General features: G+C 35.3%; 1 protein-coding gene across 4 annotated transcripts in view; it reads right to left on the bottom strand.

Moving 5' to 3' along the window:
- LOC140159496 (uncharacterized) overlaps positions 1-25991 on the bottom strand; it is a 208664-nt gene that overhangs the window by 134647 nt on the left and 48026 nt on the right. For 3 of the 4 annotated variants that reach the window (XM_072182988.1, XM_072183001.1, XM_072182995.1), the window contains 3 exons: positions 25250-25360; positions 24291-24404; positions 22074-22184 (listed from right to left, as the gene is read on the bottom strand). In XM_072182988.1, the coding sequence (XP_072039089.1) occupies positions 22074-22184; positions 24291-24404; positions 25250-25360 (336 nt within the window). The remainder of the gene's footprint in view (positions 1-22073; positions 22185-24290; positions 24405-25249; positions 25361-25991) is intronic. The other variant, XM_072183006.1, reaches the window with a different exon arrangement.

Below are 25991 nucleotides of genomic sequence, written 5' to 3'. Positions count from 1 at the left end.
AAGGGGAGCGAGAAAGGGATGGGATCATTGTAGCTGTGCAGAAAGGGCACCAATGAATTGAACAAGTTATTATTACAACAAGACGAGAAAGGGGAGCGGGATCGTGCTAGCCCTATCATAGCTAAATCATCTAACTAAGAACTATAATTTCTATGTTAAAACTTTAACCTTGTCAGTTTAATTTGATGTAGGGCTGAAAGTCTTTCATTTTCCTGTATGTTAATATCATAATAGAAAGGATACTGAACTTCATATACAAAGGGAGCGAGAAAGGGATGCGACTTTAAATTTGTGTCTTTGTAGCTGTAGTGAAAATTAATGTACAGAAGAAACTGCAGTAACCATGTTAACATAAAGGGGTGCGAGAAAGGGGTGCGAGCTATACAATCATTGCAACTTTTCCGGTGCTATGTGTCGTATTCATGTCCCTCCATGGTAATAGAAAGGGGAGCGAGAAAGGGATGCGATAGTTGTGGCTGTACAGAAAAGGGAATCCTTAATGATTGAACCAAGATGTCACCAGAACCATTTAAGAAAGAGGAGCGGTTCAAGCTAGCCACATCATAGCTTAACTATGAACTAGATTTTCCATGTTAAAATTTAACCGTTTCAGTTTAATTTGATGTAGGCCTATAATGTATGTTAATATCATAATAGAAAGGATACGAACTTCATATACAAAGGGGAGCGAGAAAGGGATGCGACTTTAAATTTGTGTCTTTGTAGCTGTAGTGAAAATTAATGTACAGAAGAAACTGCAGTTAACAGAAAGTGGTGCAAGAAAGGGTGCGAGCTATCGATTTATAAACATCATGACCGAACTAGAATTCCGCGGTAAAATCCGAGACCATACCCTTTCATTTGCTCCAGGCCTATGCAACCATTGCAACTTTTCCGGTGCTAAGTGTCGTATTCTTGTCCCTTCATGGTAATAGAAAGGGGAGCGAGAAAGGGATGCGATAGTTGTAGCTGTACAGAAAAGGGAATCCTTAATGATTGAACCAACATGTCACCAGAACCATTTAAGAAAGAGGAGCGGGTTCGCGCTAGCCACATCATAGCTTAACTATGAACTAGATTTTCCATGTTAAAATTTAACCGTTTCAGTTTAATTTGATGTAGGCCTATAACGTATGTTAATATCATAATAGAAAGGATATGGACTTAATATACAAAGGGGAGCGAGAAATGGATGCGACTTTAAATTTGTGTCTTTGTAGCTGTAGTGAAAATTAGTGTACAGAAGAAACTGCAGTTCACAGAAAGTGGTGCGACAAAGGGTGCGAGCTGTCGATTTATGAACATCATAACCGAACTAGAATCCGCGGTAAAATTGAGACCACACCCTTTCATTTGCTCCCGCCTATGCAACCATGGCAACTTTTCCGGTGCCTTCATTGTAAAAGGGGGGCGAGAAAGGATGCGATATTTGTAGCTGTGCAGAAAGGGCACCAATGAATTGAACAAGTTATTATTACAACAAGACGCGACAGGGGAGCGGCATCGTGCTAGCCCTATCATAGCTAAAGCATCTAACTATGAACTATAATTTCTATGTTAAAATTTTAACCTTGTCAGTTTATTGATGTATGCCTAGTTAAAGTCTTTCATTTTCCTGTATGTTAATATAATAATAGAAAGGATACGAACTTCATATACAAAGGGGAGCGAGAAAGGGATGCGACTTTAAATTTGTGTCTTTGTAGCTGTAGTGAAAATTAATGTACAGAAGAAACTGCAGTTAACAGAAAGTGGTGCGAGAAAGGGTGCGAGCTATCGATTTATAAACATCATGACCGAACTAGAATTCAGCGGTAAAATCCGAGACCATACCCTTTCATTTGCTCCAGGCCTATGCAACCATTGCAACTTTTCCGTGCCAAGTGTCGTATTCATGTCCCTTCATGGTAATAGAAAGGGGAGCGAAAGGGATGCGATAGTTGTAGCTGTACAGAAAAGGGAATCCTTAATGAATTGAACAAGATGTCACCAGAACCATTTAAGAAAGGGGAGCGGGTTTCCGGGCGGGTTTGCGCTAGCCCTATGAACTAGATTTTCCATGTTAAAATTTAACCGTGTTAGTTTAATTTGATGTAGGCCTATAATGCCTTTCATTTCCTGTATGTTAATATCATAATAGAAAGGATATGGACTTAATATACAATGGGGAGCGAAAAGGGATGCGACTTTAAATTTGTGTCTTTGTAGCTGTAAAGAAAAGTCACCCATAATTTGTACTGAAAAAACTGCAGCTTAGTAACAGAAAGTGGTGCGAGAAAGGGGTGCGAGCTATAACAGTATCATCGGCATAAAAATCTGAGACCGCACCCTTTTATTGTTGCAGGCCTATATGCAACTCATCCGCTGCTAAGTGCCGTATTCATGGTAGTAGAATAATATAATAATACAATTTTTATTCTTATATAGCGCATTACAAACAAATCTCAATGCGCTTTACAAAGCATACATAAAAGCATAAACACATGGCAACAATATTTAAATATACAGAATTATAAAGATACGAACTAACATTTTAAAATAAACAAAGAAAATAAGTTGATGTATAATGCACAGTTACGTCAGGGGCGAGCAAAGGGGGACAGTAGCATGTGAAATATACAACAATAAACATACAAAATCAAAGCCAAAAGAACACAAGATGCATATTTCACACAAGGAGCAAATCAAAAGAAGGCACACGCAGAAACAGCAAAAAATGGAAATGTGAAATAGGCACCAGTGCAAGAGGCACGAAATTGGAAAAGCATATACAATGCATATTGCACAGAAATGGAGTGCTTTAAAGCACAAAAGAACAAAACAACAAACGTGGAATATGCATCGTAGGCTTTGACAGAGGAAATTCACAAATTTAACCTATACAAAAAACAACAAAATCAACTGAATCATTAAAATTAATTACTTGCATGCAAAAAACGTACATAGTAAAAACTGGTTTTGTTTGTTTGTTTAGAAAGGGGAGCGAGCTGTACAGAATGGGCACCAATGAATTGAACAAGTAAATTATTATTACAACAATACCAGAAAGGGGAGCGGGATCGTGCTAGTCCTATCATAGTTAGAGCATCTAACTATGAACAAGAATTTCTATGTTAAAGGATTTGTCTTAATATACAAATGGAATGAAGCGAGAAAGGGATGCGACTTTAAATTTGTGTCTTTGTAGCTGTAGTGAAAATTGATGTACAGAAGGACCTGCAGTCTAGTTAACTGTATTTAATATCATAATAGAAAGGATATGAACTTAATATACAAAGGGGAGCGAGAAAGGGATGCGACTTTAAATGTGTGTCTTTGTAGCTGTAGTGAAAATTGATGTACAGAAGAACCTGCAGTCTAGTTAACTGTATTTAATATCATAATAGAAAGGATATGAACTTAATATACAAAGGGGAGCGAGAAAGGGATGCGACTTTAAATGTGTGTCTTTGTAGCTGTAGTGAAAATTGATGTACAGAAGAACCTGCAGTCTAGTTAACTGTATTTAATATCATAATAGAAAGGATATGAACTTAATATACAAAGGGGAGCGAGAAAGGATGCGACTTTAAATGTGTGTCTTTGTAGCTGTAGTGAAAATTGATGTACAGAAGAACCTGCAGTCTAGTTAACTGTATTTAATATCATAATAGAAAGGATATGAACTTAATATACAAAGGGGAGCGAGAAAGGGATGCGACTTTAAATGTGTGTTTTTGTAGCTAGCTGTAAAGAAAAGTCACACATAATTTGTACCTGAGACCAGATTTGTACTGTACTGAAAAACAGAAAGTGGTGCGAGAATGGGGTGCGAGCTATAGTATCGTATCTATGAACATCATGACCGATCTAGAAATTCCACATAAAAACCCGAGACCGCACCCTTTTATTTGTTGCAGGCCTATATACAACTTATCCGCTGCTATAAGTGTCGTATTCATGGTATAGAAAGTGGAGGGAGAAACGGATGCAGACTTAGCCGATAGTTGAAGCTGTACCAATGAATTGAACATCAGTTATTACAACAATGAGAAAGGGGAACGGGTCGTAGCCAGAGCATCTAACTATGAACTATAATTTCCATGTTAAAATTTAACCGTGTCAGTTCAGTTAATTTGATGTAGGCCTAAGCCTTTCATTTTCCTGTATGTTAATACCATAATAGAAAGGATGTGGACTTAATATACAAAGGGGAGCAAGAAAGGGATGCGACTTTAAATTTGTGTCTTTGTAGCTGTAGTGAAAATTAATGTACAGAAGGAACTGTTAATACTAATAACAGAAAGTGGATATGATGACGCCATCGAAAATTTGAATTACCATGCGTTTTAATGCAAATTTTATACAGTGTTATAAGAACCCCGAAAATATCCACTACAAACACTAATGTTGTGAAATAACATCTATACATTCCAAATTGTGGAGGTTCGAACTTGTACCAGGGTTATTTTGAAATATTGAACTTAACTTTCTACAAGAGTCTGCGTATAGAACCGGAAGTTTAAAATGCAGAGCAGGGTTTTTCAAACTTAGGCCTAAACATGACGAAAAGTGAAATCGCCTCAACAGAGGATTTTCATTTCTTATTAATTGATCATGATAAAGTGAGCATGTAAGATCAGATTAAAATCCAAACCCAGCTACACGTTAGTACAATAATTTGTGAAGTACTCGATCAAAATCGATAAAATAAGCAAACGATTTTGCCTAGCAAATTTCAATGAAAACTCAGCCGGAGAAAAAGGCCGTCATACTTTTGGCCGAAATATTTCCATATAAAAACTCCTTCATTGCAGCTTAAAGTTCTGTAATTTTTTTGAGCTCCGTTTTTCAATGAGAAATTATTCAAACATAGGCCTATTATAGGACATTGTAAATAAAGGTAATTTAATGTAAAAAACAAATGTCTAGCACGGGTCACAAATTTCAAAATCATTGCTTAAGATTTAAATTAAATAACCCGACTTCATAAGCACCATTGCCACTTGTATTTGTTCTCTAATTTCTTATAAGTTTAATCTAGTCTCACTTTATAAATTCAGAAAAATTATCTATGTTAAGGCGATTTCACTAGTTACGCAGGTACGGCAGGTTTGAATAAATGATTAGCTGCATGTGTGATAAGACGTGTATTCTTCCCGGATAAAGTCATAATCGTATAATACTGAGGAATATGAGAAGATTTATGAAGTTTCAAGTTGAATTTTATTCGACTACGGATAAGTTGTAACCTTGTATCACGTGTATAGCCATATCTTTGTGAGTAAACCAAGCCTGCCTTGTAGCAATATTCCATCGTAGCGGTCATCTGCTGTGCAAGCGCAAAACCTTGGCCCTTCCATGCGTGGTTTGGTCACCGTATCACATTGCACAGTGCGCAAATCCTTGGACCTTGCTTGTGTGCTTTGATCACAGATATCATATTGCACAGTACCATGCATGGCATGCATGGTTGTGCACACTGCAGTTTGATGAGTGAAACCATATGGTGAAACTTAATCTGTGTGCCACGGGTTTCATGTCACAGATACTGACAGAACAGGGTCAGATTCATTAGAGGCCATTAATTCCTACCCGGGAAAGCCGGGTAGGCCAAAGCTAACATTAAACACGGCGCCTCCGCCTAATGAATATGGCCGATTTCGAACATGTTATTTTGTCACCCCCTCCGAAAAACCAACCCACCATGCACCTCCCCCACCCCTCATACCCGTGGCTTCTGACCCGTCCCCGTACGCATGGGATGGGACCCGTACCCGGACTCATGGCCCGGGACCAGCACCCGTACCCATGGGTACAGGTACCATACAGTACATGGCTAAATGCATGCAGGAAAGTGAGAGTCAGAGCTAGCTCTACTCTTACTTCCCACCCATGAATCCCGCTGCACTGTGAGCCCCACATAATGTTAAAACAAATCTAGGTTACATGGGATGGGATGGGGTTAGGTGGGGAGTAACACATTAAGCCAGATAGCCAGTGCCCTAAATTTTAGCCTGGCCCAGGGCCATGAAAAAGGTAAATATGGCCCTGGCTACACAAAATGTGTATGCTACATATTACAGTGTAGATTCCTACATTGTGACAGCCTCCAGCCTGATGTGTGCACACTTTATGCTACCCATATACATACAAATTACATGTCGCATTCACACTCTGACAGCTTCTGACTGATACAGAAAAAAGCAGCAAACTGGACAAACATTTCAAGAAATTGTGTTTTTGTGGTGAATTTCAAGTTATCCTGTTCATAGCTTTTATTCATCATTTTAATATGAATTCCCCATCTGAATACACTCTCCTATAGGCCCACATGAACAAGTGCACACCGTGCATGAAGAACTACCAGGGTACATAATGACTGGTGTGAGCAGTGAACACTTTCCGCCATGTACTTGGGATCATAGGTTCTGTGTTGGAGTGTGGTAGTGTATCTGAATAGAGAGTTCCTTTACCTGTAAACACTTGAGAAATTTATGATTTATAGTAGCTTTATAGGCAAAGTATTAATAAATCTTGGATATAATTATCCCGATGTACATAATTAATGATAATGATTATATTAAGCTAATTGGATAATCTGGTATGTGTGGCAGGATGTGTGGATGTGCATGAAAGCTAGGCTCCACTTATTTGGAAAATTGACAATTAATTTTTAAAAGTCTACCAAAATTGGATCAAATTTGAGATCCAATTGATGTTTTGAGATAAATAATAACTTGAATGCTATATCACTGCTAAATGTATGTTGAAATTAGTATTGCACAGTGTGTGTGTCCATACAAAAACATAGTTTTTCATTTGCATGAAATTTGCATCCCAAAATATGCCACCTTTAAGCTAGATTCACTAACACCATTAATATTACATCTGTTTTTGTACTTGATTAATTCCTAAAAACCAGTTCTGCAACTTTCTGTAAATGAGAGTACTTCTTTGCAAATAAAAATGTCTCGGCAACTCATGGCACACATACAACTTAAAATGTATGTTGTATGATTATGACGTAATAAATTTCTGTAATTTTTTTGGAGCAGACTGTAGTTTTATTCATTTGTTGTGGCATAAATGACATCAAGGAGTGTTTTTTACAGCATGGTATTGCTAATAAATTAATGTTTACACCAATAACAAGTAACCGTGACGCATGGCCCCTACCTGTACCCTTACTGGGACCCGCACCCGCACTCGAGTCCCAATTTCCGTACCCGACTCATGGCTCCGGACCCGCACCAGTACTGGCACCCTATTTTGGGTTCGGACCCGCACCCGCATTCTGTACTCATGGCTTGGGACCCGTACCTGTACCCATGGCCTGGGACCTGTACCCGTACTCCATGGTCTGGGGCCCGTGCCAGTACTCATGGTTTGGGACCCGCATCCCGCACTCATGACGGGTCCCAATACTACAAGGCTGCTGGCAGCAGAGTAGCTACAGTTCAGAAAGCCAGGTGTAGGCCTATCATCAAAACCTAAATGTTCCATACTCAATGTTTACGAAACAAAGGTGAACCAACATCAGCACCAGCTAACATGCCCCCATCGATTTGAAAATTTAGAAAATCCCATAGAAAAATGTCAGAAAAGTAGCCTGTGCCCTCCCCCATGTTGGTGCTCTCCTACCAATAGGATAGCCCATGTTACGTCACACGGCTTTCCTGGGAAGTTATTAAATAAAGTGATTGAAATTCAATATTTTACAGAAAATGCCATCTGGGAACAAAATATTAATATTAATGTTCTGCTCACTGGTGAAAACTGATTGCTCATCAGACAAAACTTGTCAGAAAGATACAATGATGATACCCCCTGCTAGTGCTATGGGAGGGCATTCATTCACATGTAATTCAGCAGCTAAGTTTGTTCCTACATGTATATCCTCAAAAATATTTTGCTAATGAGCAGTGGCGGTGCACCGGGGGGGCATTTCAAAGACTCAACTTAACTCAACCACTGACACAAAGATCATACCCATGAACAGGTAACTCCTGAAGGTGAAAACTGTATGTACAGGGATGTATCAGACCATTTGTATCAGACAGCAGTCATGTGGGGGTATTTGTGTGTGTGGCCATGTCTTCAGAGTCTATGGTGTGGCACACTACATGTAAACTCACAGTTAACTTGCGCCCAGGGACTGGAGAAGTGTCACTATAGTCTGTCCGCTTAGAAGTACAAACCAAATTTGTGGCATTGGGGTCGATGCTTATGCGTCACACGCCTTGCGTGATGCGTAAAGAGCGTGGTTAACAAATCACGCAGCAGTTGGCGCGCCAAAGAAGCATTGCACTGAAATAATTATTCTCATACCTCCAGTTTCCGAGGTCTATTTACTTTAACTTCTATGTGGACAGACTGTAGGCTGCGTGCAGCATACAGGATAATGAATTGCAATATATTCAAATACCTACGTACATTATAGAAAAATAACATCATCATCAATCATCATCATTTTCATCATCGTCATAATAATGATAATACTAACAGAAATTCACCTTTAATTCTAAACATCTTTTCAAAATTGTCCCACACAATGTGCACTTAGTAGTGTGCACACACAAACTACAGACACCTTAGGCCAAGGAAAGTCGATTTTGAGTTTCCCGTCACCCGCCCTCACTTCATTTTCTGACCCTCACTTGAATTCATTATTGTGATTTTCCAAAAAATACCGATAAAAACTGGTTATATTAGCACAAAAAATGATGAATATCCATTTATTTTTCGTGGACAAATCAAAATCAAAACATACATTTTGCTGTCAACCTTGCAGACTCTTTTTTAATATACTTTTGAATCTCATTTGGGCTAAACATCCATCTTCAAGTGAGTGAGCGGTAAATAACAACACATTTTACATGCGTGTTGGTCATATAATGAAAGGCAGAAAAATAATGAATAATGAATTATGAAAAAGTTACCTCACTTTTTTTCAGAAATTATGTGACGGGAAACTCAAAATTGACTGTTAGGGGCCTTATAGGCTGATAGCCCTATGGAAGAGTACCAGTTTACTGAGTGGGAGCTGATATGTATGGTCCAGTGTGCATGTTTCTCTCTTTCAAGAGTATTTAATGGATTGGAAAGTTCCAGAACTCCAAGATATTATTATATGCCCAAATATTTTATAAAATTATACATTTAATTAATTATCAATTATTTCATTAATGATTTACAATAGTTTACAATAATATGATTCTGCTCAGTGACAGATAAATCTCAATAATTTGGTGGATATTTAGGATTATATGACAGATCACTGATTTGAGAGCCCCCAATTAATTTGGAAAATGGCCAAATAAGTAAAGTCAACAAATTTGAGATCTATTTTGACATTTTTCGATAATCATTTTTCATGGATTTAATTGGACAGGACTCGGACCGGACTTGGCTTTCTTATTGTTATTAACACATGTTTTGACAATAATATTTGGCAGTTTTATAGAATTGTTGACTATTTTATCTAAAAACTTGGTGATTTTGACAAAATATAGGCGATGTTAGCCAAATTTTGGTGATTTTACCAAAATTTTGACGATTTCACAAAATTTTTTGCGATTTTACCAAAATGTTGGCGATTTTACAAACATTTTGGCGATTATACAAAAATTATGACGATTTTACAAAAAATTTGGCAAATTTACTAAAATTTTGGCGATTTTATAAAAATAACGGCGATTTTACCAAAATTATGGCGATTTTACAAAAATTACGGCGATTTTACAAAAAGTTTGGCGATTTTACAAAAATTTGGCGATTTTACCAAAATTTCAATCGATTTTACAAAAATTATGGTGATTTTACAAAAAGTTTGGCGATTTTACAAAAAATTGGGTGATTTTAGAAATATTTAGGTGATTTAACAAAACATTTGGCGTTTTTATGCGAGTCTGCGATTTTAGGCGAATTCCCGCGTTTTCCCTTGTGACATGGGGCCTACCAAGATTTCTTTATAATACCAATTCATAACTATATCCAAAGGACAGCTATATAGGGAAGGGAATGGCTAAATAAAACAGGTGCACACATGTTGGAAGTTTATCTACATGTATGAACATTTGTGCAGTGGTGATCTTTGATGTTGTGAAGGTTGAGGCAACTATATAAAATACACATGTTACAAGACAGGTGATGATGTCATACTGACCACTTGTTGCTTCATATAACATTACCATAGCTTACGGCGTAATTACCTCCCTGTTTTGGTTGACTAATGATAAATAAATCAATTATTAAACTATTTTGATTTCATTTCATTCACAGTAAGATAGTTATTGAATTTAAACACCATTACTATAACCGCTCATATTGTAGTTTAGTTAGTTAAGGACAAACTGATGGTGGTCTAATTAATGCAAGAATTCTCTTCAATGACACCACTATTCATTACAACCCGCCAAACAAGAAATCCTTCAAGTTTTCTTTTTCCCATCTGAATCTCCCTCTGCAAGAATGTCAACCTATTATGATTTCATAAGGCCATTAAAAAAAAAACCTACTTTTTCTCAAAGCTGCCACACTTTTCATTTGCGGTACGCATTTGTCTTGGACAAATTAGCCAATTTCACCCTTCCCATTTGTTCATATATTGTTCATACAAAATACTTGTAAATTGAATTTCAAAAGCTTTTGTCTGGAAAATTGTGCAATTAACACTTCAAATTAGTATTAAGTTTGAGTCGGAAAATCCCATTCCGCATTAGATTTTAAAATCTCTGCATGCTTTGAGACATACTAGCTTAGCATAAGGAAACAGCTTTGAATGTGGAATTGTGAAATAATAATTTACACTCCTGGTTCTAAACAAATGCAACCACCACTATGAATTCTAGTTTTAAAAACCCCTCAAATCAGATTTATAAATGGCAGCTGATCAAAGATATTTTGCAAGAGCACAAATCACTTATTTGCTTAATAATGTTTTCAGGACACAAAATATCCTAAGGCCACAAGGAAAATCCAAAAACAGTTCCTTTTTTAATTTTGAGGACTTATTTGGAGCTATCTAGACAGACAAATTGTGAGAAAATAGTAATACTAACAATACTTTAGTTCCATGTTTCTCATACCATTGTATATTAGAACAATGAACCAGCCTGGTAAAAATAATCTGACAGTTTGCTCCTAATCAAAAGATAAGAATTTCAGGTTCATTATGACAAAATTGAATTATAATTGGGAATGACTGTATTGAATGTACTTACAAGTTTGACATCTCTCTCCAGTCCATCCTGGATTACAACTACATGTGAAGCCATCAACACTATCAATGCACTGACCACCATTTAAACACGGGAAACTACCGCATTCATTAATATCTGAAAATCAATACATTGTTTAGTGATCAATTAATCAGACACAAATATAACAACTATTTTGATACAACATCAATGATAAAATGAAAAAAAAAACCTCTATCCTAGAAAGTTCAACATGTTGCATAAGTTTGTTTTCTTGTGAAATGATTAGGCCATTTCGGCAAGGCCTATATAGGTGCAAGCTTACATGAGGTGAAGCTACTACAATACATGGATCTTGGGTTTATCTACTAGTGGTCAGTTTGACCAAAATTCCTTCCTACAAGGTAATAGGCATTTAGCATGACAATTGACTCAGCAATTTCCTTTGCTATGGAATACCCATATACAGCTCAGAGGTAAATCCATCTCCTTTGCTGAGTAATACATGTAAGCAACAATTTGGAGGTCACTCCATCCCCTTTGCTATGCAATAAAATACCAATATTGCATTGTGGGGAGGAATTTAGATCAAACTGGCTTCCAGTAGAGAACCACAGAATCCACATACAAGCTTATTTAAATTACTCTACTCTATGTGCACTGATATTTCTCTACAATACATATATCCATGTGAGGCCAAACAATTGCTTCTCATCACATTGCTCATGTACTTTTCCAGAGCGTCATTTACATTGCAGCTTCAGCACACACAAAAAAATGCTCCCATCGTAATAACTATTAAATTTTGCAGAATGTTGTCTCAAAACTTCATGTACGTATCACATGGTTTGTGTGGTCTAAAGGTAATAACATTTTAATGACATACTTTAAAGGTATGTGTATCCTGTGTGCAAAATATTTTCATATGGTATTGCTCTTATCATTACTTAATTTAGCAAAATGCGGCAAATTTATAAGCAAGTTACACTCTTTAATAATCTCAATGGACTACAGGCACAGCAGTAGTTTCTGCATTATATTGAAGTGCAAACTTTTCAGAAAAGATAGGCAAACTGATGAGAAGCAATATCTAAATTGGCCTGTGGTTTAAGTTTATAGAATGCATAGTGCAACCTTCATTAAGAGACACTAGAAAACTGCAGCAATAAGTTTACCAGAAGTTTCCAGTGTCTGTGCAAGGCCTATGTGCTTTGAAATCCTATAGGCTCCTAATACTAGAGTGATATGACTCTATCAATAATGCTTTATGTGAAAATGCTTTCTTTAAAATAACATAATTAATCACTACTTAAGTGTCTAGAAGATACACTAACATACACTAATCTAATAATACTCTGTTTGGTTTCATCTCTAAAGAAGTTTCGCTGCATTATTGTCTTCAGTTTGATTGTGTAGTATGCATTTACTGTATTATCCATTCATTCAATATACCCATCAATTCCACCAGAGTGAGGGAGATGATTGATTCAAAGGAGTATTTCATGATCCTAGCATCCTACTTTTATGACATTTTTCAGTAGATATCCACGAAAAAACTTATTCCCAAAATTTCAGTTGGTTCTGATTTTGCGTTTGCGATCGAGTTATGCATGATTATGTGTATTACCCTGCTCCATAGACAATGTGTTGTAATTTCATTCTGGTATGCCAGAACGAAATTCAAATTTCATGATATCTTTGCTAAACGAATTAATCTGCAAGAATTTTTTTGTACATTAGCATTATGTAGCCAGAGGTTTCCAGTGATATAAAAATCTCAATTTTTTTGAGAAAAGTGAAGGGAATGATGCTGTGGATCACAAAATGCCCTTTTAATATGCCCATCAATTCCAACAGAGTGAGAGAGAGGTCTAAGTATTGGCTTATATAGACAGCAGAGTTAATACTGAAACACCCACCTCACTCTGGTGAAACAGGTGGTCCAACAGTAGGTAATACTTACAAATGTAGTTTTTTTCATGTGAAAACCTTTACAATAAAATTTAATTTTAGTTTGATCCTTCAACACAATGATGTTTTGCAATTTGAAAATACTATGAATGCCACCAGCTGTCTTCTTCAGGTAACCATGGGAAGACATGCAAATATTTGAAATTGTTTTGTTGAATTTTTGTTAAGGACTGCAAAACATTCCTTCATATGTGAAACCAGACAGAGCATATCCTACATATTTCCCTTATTCAGCACAATCACATATAAGCCGATTGCCGAGCTGTAACCTTTACTTACAAGTTTACAAAGCTAAAATAAACTACATTACATAAACAGGTGCTACTTATTTGACAGTGTACACATGGACAAATATTATTCATAATTTACTATCCTTGAATTTTAAAATTGGTACTTAATTATGGGTGATGTTATCTTTTAAAAGTAAACATAAAAACAGTAAAAACAGATTGAAAGGTGATCTAATCTCTGTAAGGTGATGAAAACACCTGTGTTTTGTTTGTTTTGTTTTTCACTCAAAATCAATCCACTTTTGGCCAAAAGCAAAATGTGGGTCGGTCAGCACTGCAGAACAATGAGTTATTTGTCACCTAATCACCAAATATATTCAACTTGTTAAAAAGAAACAAAATTGGTTTCATAAATAATGATGATCTTGTCACAACAATTATCCATCCGTGAACCATGTCTGATGTTATCAGCAGAACACAATTATATATTTATTTTTCATTCCACATTTTTTCTTTCCCATTTCTATTTCAATCAGTATGCAACTGCCCTTGAAATAATATATTCATTGAATATCACTCGTGCATCAATTAATGTAAACACAGCCAGACACTTGTGTGGGCAGTAAGCAATCTTTACATAAGAATACTTTGTGCACTGTGTTTAACAGTGACCCATTTCATAGGAGCTCAATTTGGGTTGCCATAAGTCACCTCTGCTTACACTTTGTGTGATGTGCAGTCCTATATATTTCTTTTCACCAATCTCAAATACGCCCCCAGGAGAGTGGATGTAAAGGCTATATTGGGCTATTCCAGTTGAAATACATACATGTACATCCTGTATGCAAAGATGTGACCTTAATCTCCCACACATGGGGCATAGATTTCAAATGGGAGTCAACCATTCAGGTAACTCTATTTGAAATTCACAGTCCCTGTGTGGAAGATGTCATGTCTTCATTTGGAGGCATATAAATTTCACTGGAATGATTTTACATTGACCCCTTCTCCTTTTATATTTACCACTCAGAGTGGACAGGTTAAAAACAAACATCTCTTATGATCACAACTGAAAATGTTTATTTCTCAAGAAGATAAACAAAAGTATGCACAAATATATAACCTTTTTAACAATTTCTAAATGGATTTCATTCTTTTGGAAATACATAAAATATAAAATGCAAAAAAATTCCTGGGAGATGTGCCTTTCCTGGACTTTTACCTTTTCCAGCTCAGCTTGCCCAATTAGTTACAATACAATGTTATTCTTGTGCTACGAGTGATAATTCAATTTGTCAACCAAACTTTTATATGTGATTTATAGTTTACTTTTACTGAGCTACTGGAAATTGAATGTATGTATTGAATTGATTCAATACCAGCTAACAACATTCCTACTCCTACACCTATATCTTAACTATATATTGTGAAAGTAAGAAAACATATCCAAAGTCCAAGCAGATTTGTTATTTCAGATTACATCTGCAAAACATCTTAACCTTTCCTACACAGGTGTCGACTGCAAATCACAAGTTCCAAAATTGTACATTTTCATGACCATATTTGGAATCAGCTTGAAAAAATGCCAAACAAGCCCAGTATTGGTTCAGTGGTTCTTGAGACAGCTCCTGATATTTTGAGGAAATATCTCAAACGTTTTATGTTGAAGCCTGTCGTCAGCATGTAAATCATCAACAGTAACATATCTGCTGGTATCATTTTATTTCCTCAATATCTTTTTGGAGATTTCTACTGAATAGTCAAAATTACGACTTGTCAAAAGATGTGACAGACTGTGGGACACGGATGTTACTTTCACAAAAAATACTAAATAATAGATACTTTAATGCATGTGCATTTGTGCTATATAAACGCTTAACAACCAGTGGGTAATTCTTTTTGTTATTCTTGAGCAAAGGTTTGAAATCTGACATGATAGAGAATATGGCCATAAGATCAAATTAAGAATTAAGATTCATGAAAAATTTACAAACACACCTTGATCATGTATTGCTTTCTGTTAAACTGATACATTGAGATTTGTTTTTTAATATTGCAAAAATACTACCTAAATAACATATTTATGACAAGAACAGCAACATTTACATAATGGTTATAAAGCTATGGCCTATGTTTCTTCCATTCACATAAAAAAAGCCACATACACATTACAAACATGACTTAGATGTGCATGGTGAATTAGTTAAGATTGTTATTGCCCAAAACACTACTGATAAAGTGCAAAGGTCACTCCACATGGCCACATTATTAACATGTCAAATAATAAAACCAATCGCTCACAAGAATACAGCAATGAAACTATGTGACTTTCAACAGTTCTTATTCCAATAAGTCAATCTCCATCATCTCAAGGCCAGGAAGAACAAAAATATGAACAAAACTAATTTATTTTGCTACAACAGGATGAAACAAATAGGATTGGTACATCCTGTTTTTATCCTTCTTTTCCTGTCTTGTCCCGAAATTCAGATTTGAGACATAGTCCGTGCTATTTGATTTTTCTATCAAACTGAACCAAATTACACAAAATTGAGGATTGAATTTCATAATGAAACAAAACAAAAATAAACATATTTCATTTATTTTGTGTTTGACATTTCCCCCCTGTAATTAATAAACAAACATTAACAGGGTTCTTTCAGGTCGGTTGGGTTATGGGAAACTTTATTGTTTCGGGTGTTGTTTTTGTTTTTGTTTTCTTTCCTTTTGTTTTTTGTGGTAACTAAGCTTTTTCAAAATGAGTGAATGTGGATGCACGGTTATCAAGCAAGATTGCAATTGTCATATTCAGTCTATGTGACAATTTGATTGATAGTGCATGCAAATCTACATCATAACTAATTAATATTTTTAAACAATCCTGCCTAATAATTTTGAGATACCTTTTAGAATTGAGCTTGATGGAATGGCCAATGGAATAACATCTGGAAAAGATCCATTAAATAACACCCTGTCCCTTTTTAAAAGTATAACATACCCCTTTAAGGGGGTACTACACCCCTCAATAAATTTGTGACTATTTTTGCATTTTTCTCAAAAACTAATAACACGCTGGTAACAAAAGTTATGTATATTATAGGGGCAAGGAATCCAATCACTACACTGAAATTTCAGCGACCCAAGAGAAGCGGTTCGATACTTATGATAGAAAATGAGGTACCGCTAGGATGTACCTCATTTCCTATCACATTTACTGAACCGCTTGTCTTGAGTCACTGAAATTTCAGTGTAGTAATTGGATTCCTTGCCCCAATAATATACATAACTTTTTTACCAGTGTGTTATTAATTTTGAGAAAATGCAAAAATAGTCACAATTTACTACAGGTGTAGTACTTAAGAGATAAGATTAGAATTTATTAATAATATCTGCATACCCAGCATTATAAAAGCATAGATAAAATTATGATTTTAGAATAGCAATGAAAGGAAGAACCCACTCACGTTTGAGCAGAACCACAATTGCTGCTGCTGAGAAGAAAAAGCTGCCACCAACGACCAGCATGTGCGAAAAGCAGGAAAAAACGATGCGCAATGATGGAACAAGAAAAAACATTGTCCAGATTGTTTTTCTTTTCTGTTCCTGTGGTCATATGTATGACCCAACTTCAAAATTGATTGATTCATTTAGAAAATAATGTGCCAAGTATAAAGTGGCTTGAGTAGTTTGATTAATGTGAACACTAAACAACAAGTCTGGTTTGTAATGTATTTAGTGAACACAAAAATCAACATTAGTGAATAAAATGCGGTAAAAGATAATGCGATGCAAATTTGTGCAGGTTAGTAAGCAAGCAAGCAAGCAAGCACTGGATAATGACTGGAATACATCAAGAGGAGCAATTAGTATTGAGCAGTAAAACAAATTCTTATATAGCTGTGCAGGTTACTCAATAGTGCTTTGACTGTTAGCAAGATTGAAGCGAGTACCAAAGAGGTTTGACTAGCAAAGTGTGGAGTTCATATAAGGCCATGCATAACACTATGTGAAATCTGCTCAAGTGGATTGTCATCCATGAGGCTCAAAATAGTGTACCCCCAGATTATTTCAGCAAGGGGACAAAACAGAACAATATATGCTAATTTTAAAGCTATTGCAATATATGCAGCACATAGCGTGCACAATGGACGCATACATGCAGAACACAACAAGCATGTATTACAAATTTAAGATTGTTGGGCACATGTTCAAAAATCTGACTGGCTGCATCATACCGCGGAAACATGGCATGTTGCCTCAGGGGATCGACGCTAAGTCAGGTACCTCGTGAGCAAACTCAAAATAGCGCAAGCAGCGCGAAAGCGTACACAAAAGAAACTTGCACAGAAGATAAGCGATGTCGCCAGGTCTGTACGCTGTACCGGCGTCAGCTGAATTTCGAGTACGCTTAGAGGGCACAGGCATGGAAAATTCCAATCTGTGTATTAATAATCTAAGGGCTGCATATTATTCTACCATCCACAACACGACAGGGCCCAGATGCTAAGTTCTAACCTCTTCAGTGAGTGCATATGTAATGGAACCAAGGGGAAAATGCTTCAATGCCAGATAAAGCCAGCATACTCATTGTGTGGTACATGGCCTGTATGTCATTCCCATATCAGTCATTTGGACTATTTATAAACTATTGATACTGTTAACATTGTTAGAAATTAACAATTTCAATGAATTACTATAAACTGGTTTCTTCTGTCCTTCCAGAAATGAATTAATGAGTGTAAGCACCAACGCATGTATTTTAACAGCTGTACAAACATTGTTTGTTGTTTTGTAACTTCTTGAAGATTCAATGAGTTATTTTTGTTATTTTCTGCAATTACATGTATACTGATCAGGTTCTAATCTTTTTATCAATTTTATCAGTATATCAATGGGAAATACATGTAGATACAAAAGTGTCACTGTCATATTCTTGGAATAATGAAAAGCTATTGTTCTGGACAGGTTACAATGTCATCAAAGAGATGATACATGTTGAATAACTAATTAATCATCAACTTGTATGCCCTGTCAAATTCAAAATTTGTCAGTTTCAAGGTGTAATCCATATTGACAACAAGCCGTTTTTTATTTGTTTGGTCTTTTTGTTCTTGTTGGGTTTTTTTCTGGGAGTTTTTTCTGTTATATTCAATCAAGCCTGTCATCAATGATAAAAACATCTGAATGTACAAAGGGAAATTGTCAACAACTCATTGAATCATTTCTACTATTGTTGTGCTTATTTTTTTCCACTTATGGTGCCATTTATTATGTTTGACAATGCTTAGGGATTATTGGTGCCAAAACTGTATTCCTAAAGTCTAGACGGACAAAAACCCCTTCTTGATTTATAGTGTGCTGTGCCAAACCCACAGGCCTCTGCAGACCGTTACAGATGGATGCTGTCCATCTTTTATATGTATGTCTTATGTAAATCTGTGTCATGATTGATGGTATTTTTGACAGTATTTTAAGATTTTGCTGGTTCCCTGTGACATTTTGGTTTATCACTGAACCATCTCCCACCAACTAAAGAGACAAGTAGTTGTTAATGCAACTTGGCAGATTATGGACTAATGCAGATTTGACACATGAAATATGAATCAACTGCATTGAAATCCCCTTGGTCATGTATGATGCACTGTGTAGACAATCTTACAACAGTGCATCTAAACTGGGCACAGAAAGTATAGTTATACTTAAATAAGCGGCAGAATCTTAAAGACACTAACTTTCAATTCTTCAAGTTATGTCCATTTGAATGCCAAAAGGTAGATTACAAAAATTACAAAATTTCTATAGCACATTTTTACACTGACAATAAATGCAATGCAAAGCCTCTTAAACCATCACACTGCAGTAAGCCCATTCCAAAAGGAGCGGCAAAATGTTTGGGGGAAGCAAATAACTCAATTTGTTATTTTGAAATCGTGTCTTTTATTGCAGTAAATCAAGTCTTGCTGAATTAAGTGAGGCATCAACATGCACAGAACAAGTTTCTTGTTATTTAAGGGTAATAATACTATTTGTGCTTAGTTTATAGTACAAGCCAATACGAATAGTGATAAGTTACAGGTAGTTAGTTATGAAGTCGGCTGCTGGTCCAAATATTGTCTAACCAATTCTTCTTAACTTGTGCCTGCACTTTTATCAGTGCAAGCACTCAACAAGGACGTCCAGGGTATCAACTTATTTTGAAATATGCTTTAAAACACTTGATATATGTGGATGTGTGAGGTGTGACTGACTATTATGGATTATTCCCCTATTATACAGCGAATACTTTCCAAATGGAAGGTGCTTGAGATTGGAATATAAATATCTTGTGAACTATCATTCTGTAAATGTTTGTTTTGATGTTTAAGCAGTAGTAAGAGTGTTTGGGTGTGTAAGCAATACAAATGAAAGAATGTGAAGCATACAAACAGAGCAAATGAGATTAACTAATGTGAAATTATGAAAACGAGGTTTAAATCAAAGACTTAAAGCAAACAGATCAAATGAGATGAACTGATTTGAATCCAAGACTTATGCAAACCGAGTTAGAAACAATGAAAAATTTAAAACTATTATACTAATGAGGTTTGAATCAAAGACTTAATGCAAACAGAGTTAAAAAATTAAAATTGTTATGCTAATAATATGCTCTAAATAAATGAAAGAAAATGCAGCTGAAATTCAATACTTTGCTACAGATGTGAACCTCCAAACATGCAATACCTGTGAATTACCATTTTATGAACTATAAGCAAAAAGAATGATTCTATACAAAAGGAGAAAAACTATCTTACTTACATACTCCTAACTGATATACCATACACATGCACAAATAAAACTTAACTATAATAATTATGTAACTATATGAAACATAATGTACTTTAACTTCTAGATTATAAACCAAAGTGCTTTTGAAGAGTTAACAGAAAGAAGTGCAGTTTCTTTAGATTATCATGTTTTTGGCTTATATATCTAAAATTATAGTACTATAAATTGTAACTATAATGTAAAATGCTAAACTCATGCAAGATATGTTGAAGTACTACTCCAGTGCTCAGTGTGGTATCAAAGGTCTATGGTTCACTTCATAAAGCTCCAATTATGTTAGAGCTTTATGATGGCTCACTATACTTTGGTTAAGTTTGGTAGTGATGCAGGTGAGTATTTTGCTGGTATTGAATGTACATGCATGCATACAAGGGCGGTTTGTAAACACTCCTGCAGCGCAACCGCAAATAAGGACTGACATCACTAACAAACTTGAGATGAGCTAAAGTAGAGTGATTTTTCTCAACAGCTAGGCTTTACATTGGGCACATCGAGATCTTGTAAAAGCCATGAAGAAATTATAGGTTTTAAGGCTAAATCTTTACAAATTTTTACCAAAACATTTTTGGTAATAATTTGTAAAGATTCAACAATATTGATGTTGAATACTACAACAGCACTGAGCTCTTGTTGGTTGAACCAGGTAATCTCAGATATCCCACCTCTTTGTACAGTGGAAACATTAAGTGAAGAAATTAAAGCTAAACATGCTCACAAATTGTTGATGGAACTCAAATGATTGAAATTGTAATGATATAAAACCATGAACTAAACTCATGCAATACTATCAAAAATAAATGTCATCCAACTAATGGCCTATTCCAGTTAAAATCCTTACACCCTCTGTATGATGAACTTAATCTTCCCCACACAGAGAATGAATTCAAATTACCTAAATGGGTGACTCCATTTGAAATCTACACCCCCTCTGTGGGAGATTAAGGCCATGTGGGTGTATATTTTAAGTGGAATAGCCCAATACTAAAAAATTACAAACTAAAATGTAATAAAAGAAACAAACTTCATGCAACATGTTGAACTAAAAAATGAAAACATGCAAATGATATCTACAAAACCATGCATGCTACTGATGTCACATATGCCATGAAAAAATGCATGACTATGAAGATCATGTATTCTACAAAATAATTACTAAATATGGATTTATTGAACTACGATAAATATGTTGTTGTATTATGTTGCAATATGTTGTGTTGTATTGAAGATGTAACTTCATTAAATTGCATTAAATATTATCAAGCTATTTCAAAATCACATTCACATGTGCACCCCACAAACATACTTGCACAACCCCACACCCTAGTATATACCATAAAGCTTGGCATCATGCATCGGGGGATACTGAGATAGGGAATACAAAAGGGTTACATTGAAGCTGATCATTTAAATGTTCTGTAAGACAATCATTTAAAAAAATAGTGCTCTCTACATCATAGAACTGCTCAGCTGGAAGTTAACAGTAAAACATGTATCATAACCTGGATGTTTTATTTTTGCTTTCCTCTTTCAAACCAGATAACTACATTATTATCAGCTTCATGCCTGTCAAGACAAAGCTTGCTTGGAAGAAAGGGAAACAAATGTGCTTAGGTTTACTTATTTCTATGTTTATGGTGGTTTTATTTTCGTTTTCTAATTAATGTCAGTTTCATGATATCAAGTATGCATGCATAGGTGGAGGTATGTGCTTTGGATTTTTTTAGCAAAACCTGGTGTATCTACTGGGTGCATTATGAACAGAACTATGGTCAGGGAGGAATCATACTACGATAACATTCTTATAATACACAGTTTATAACAAGTTAGTGATATTGGGTACAACACAATAAATGTTATCACAACTTACTTTCCTCGCAGTTGACTCCAGTGAAACCTGCTGGGCATAGACACCTGTATCCGGTAGCAGTCAAGAAGCACTGTCCTCCATTCAAGCATGGACTGGAATCGCAAGCCACATCTAAGAAGCAAAATTAATACTGAGCACATTAACAACAACAAAATGAGATGAGATACATCACACATGTAAATTAAAGTAGCAGTGCTTTGAGTGAGCTCATACAATGTTATCTATCTCCCCTTATAAATGGTTTCACACATATTATATTTCAATCAAATCATACCAAAAATATCATGCAGATAAAATTTTCTGAGACTGGATTAGGGATGCTTCAGGGCATTGGCAATATAGACACACCCAATGAGAAGAGTAGAAGAAGAAATATGTTAACATGAAAGACATTGTCATAAGTAACATAATAGAAATATTAGTAAACAAAACACAAACATGCAACAAAACATGCTAATTACATATACATGTAAGACAAACATATTGTTAAATAAAATTATATTGTCATTTAAATTACATGGAGGTGAACATTTATGTACAGTGGTATTAATCATTGGAATTGGAGAAAGTTGAACTTTGTAGATTACTTGTTACGTTCCATCAAAGCAATATATATATATGTTGTAAAAAGTTACAAGCTTTCTCTTATTATACATGTTGCCAGATGAGTGTAAGAAGCACATCATTATCACAAAGCACTTATTACCTTCAGCCACTGGGTTATTCCATTTGAAAACCATACCCCCTTGTGAAATGTTTTGGAATTCCGCTAAATTCAACAGTTCAATTTATTCATGATCCAACCATTTCCATCTATTAACAAGTGGAAAAATGTTTAGGATTTTGGAATTCTAAACAAAATGTGCCTAATTTTAAGCCAAATTTGTACAAAATTCAACTAAATATTTATAAATTTCAACAATAATTTTACATTGACAAAAACTTCCACTTGGGTTGGACATAAGGTGCTACTGGAATTGCGATGGCAGTCAAATCTTCTACAGGGGGTGTGGATGGAATAGCCCAATGGTATGTAATTATTCTATGCTGTCAGTAGATAATTTTTATTTATTACATCTTCTCTGGTTGAACATGCACCTCAAGAATCAGTCTATTCAAAATTAATTATTAAAACAAATCTTAAACGATAGACAGCATTTTGAATCATTAATGAAAACAAATATCAGAAAATCACAAAATATAAGTTAGTTATCAGAATGAAAGAATTGTTGTTGGAGTCAGTTTAATGATCAAATTAGACTTGATGTATAGATAGATATTCCTGGGCAAAATTCAAATATTTTTGGAACAAGCATATCTGTGGTAATAAACTGTAAGTAAGTAGTAGTAAGCCTTATCAATGCTGCGCATGTGTCTCATACTTTGCAAACAACCATGCAATTTTGCTGTGGACAGCATATGGTCATTTTAAGAGATAGAAAGGTATATCAGTGGATTTTTTCAAAAAATAAATCGTGCTTAAAGAATCGTACAGCGACATTTGCACAGCATTTTTTGTGGGACCTGAGAGCACATCAAAAAATGTCCTTCTGATATCAAATAATTTTGATTTTTTGAAATTTGCGATATAATACAAATTTTATGGCAAATTATTAAAATTTGATATTTAACAGTCCTTGAAGTAAACTTTATAAATCAAATTGAAAATTTTGATCTTTCATATTGAAGATATACATTTTTTTCTTCAAAAAAGGCCTACATTTTTTGGTGTTTTGGGGAACAAAATCTATATCTTCAATACGAAAGGACAAAATTTTCATATCTAATCTATTTCTATTTAGAAATAAAATAAAGAAAGTACAAAATTTCGAAAATTTGTCTAAAGAGTTCTATTAGGTCAGATTTGTCGGATGAAGTAAATGTTTTACATTGCAAGATTGTTTTGAAGGAAAAAAAAGAACTTTGTAACATTATATATATATATATGAAACTTTTGGTTAGATTTGTGAGTTATTAAACCTTTAAACATTCTTTTGACATTAGTTAAAAAAGACCTATGAGATTAACAAGAAGTTGTACCTCAAATTGGTGTATGCTTTGAGATGTTAAGTGTTGCGAGAAGAGATTAAAAAGATATTGTGAGGCAAAGTAACAGTACAGTTATATATTCATTACATCTCCAAAAGATGTGAATGGTTAGTCAGAGTTCAATACAGAATATAACAAATATTTTATACAATCAAACATTAGGCCTACTCTCTTCACAGTTGACTCCGGCAAAGCCAGCAGGACATTGGCATGTGTATCCATTGATTCCATCAATACAGATGCCTCCATTTTGACATGGGTTTGAAGCACACTCATCAATATCTGAAGGAAAAAAGTAATAAAAATGAATATAAGACAGGGTGACAAAACTAACAATTCGTTTAGCACCACAAACAGAATTTTGAACTTTGCTGTATAGCATATATGACATGATCAAGGGAAATGAGTCGGATGTCACTAATATTGATTTTGAGATATAGACAAAGAAAGTGTTAAAATTCTTTTGTTTTATATTGTTTTCAGCGATTGATAAATTGATGTAACTTCACAAAGAAGAGTCGTATCAACATGGGGTTTTCATGGGGTTTCTGAAAGCTCTCAATGTCCTCTTTAGAAACAAATGTAAAACTCATTTTCGACCAGGATCGATACATGACTCATTCCCCTTGACCATGTCACATATACTTTTACGTTTCACAAATGACTTCAATAAGTTTTCTGTTTATCAAGCCCACAAAACTATACAGCACCAAATTCATCATACTTTATCACCCTAACAAATTTCAGCTTTATTCTTCAGTGAATAATAAGTAGAGTGATTTCGGAATGATTTCCAAACCTCTTTCTTAAAGCTTCTTGGATGAGAAGATGATAGAGGGCAGATATTGAACTGAAGGCCTATAGATAATAACATCACTGCTCTTCTCCGTCTGACTCATTAGCTCAGTTGGCAGAGCATCAGTCAGGTGATCCGAAGGTCCCAGGTTCCAATCCTGGATGGTCAGTGAAATTTTTTCACTGGGTGTCATTTATGTATGTGGAGACTTGTGTTAAAAAAAATCTTTCTCAGGAATAAGTAGAGTAGATTACTTTTTAAGCTGATCCATGCACAAACAGGAACAGGAGCTATGAATAGCTTCCTGATTGAATGTTTGAAAAAAACTTACTAATTTCACACATAAGTCCAGTCCAACCAGGATCACATAGGCATGTATAACCATTTACAGTGTCAATACACTGACCCATCTGACAAGGCATGCTACCACACTCATCAATATCTGAAAATCAACCAATAAGTCAATCAATTTTTTAATTAATGAAACAATACAAAACGATACAATTCAATGGATAAACCACCTCAATGCCACTGACATCATCATTAGCTATTGTTGACCTAATGCAGGGAAAAGGCCTCGCCAAGGTGTCACCATGCCAATGGTATAATGGATAAACCACCTCAATGCCACTGACATCATCATCATTAGACATTGTTGACCTAATGCAGGGAAAAGCCCTCACCAAGGTGATACCACACCAATGACATAATAGATCAATGCCACTGACATCATCATCATTGTTTATCTAAAGCAGGGTAATGGCCTCACCAAGGCGCCATGACATAATGGATAAACCACCTCAATGCCACTGACATCATCATCATTAGCCAATGTTGACCTAATGCACAGAAAAGGCCTCACCAAGGTAACACCACATCAATGATGTAATGAATACACCACTTCAATGCCACAGACATCATCATCATTAACAATTAACACTGTGTATACTCTCAATCACCTGGGAAATGTTCAAATTGTGATTAATTAAATCATGTCAACCAGAACAAAAACACTCTTTGGTTAGATTTTATCACTGATGTTGTGACCAAAACCTTTGGCCTTCAGCTGGGTG

The sequence above is a fragment of the Amphiura filiformis genome, chromosome 1 (assembly GCF_039555335.1).
Source record: "Amphiura filiformis chromosome 1, Afil_fr2py, whole genome shotgun sequence".
Lineage (NCBI taxonomy): Eukaryota > Metazoa > Echinodermata > Ophiuroidea > Amphilepidida > Amphiuridae > Amphiura > Amphiura filiformis.
This window is presented reverse-complemented; position numbering and strand designations above follow the sequence as displayed.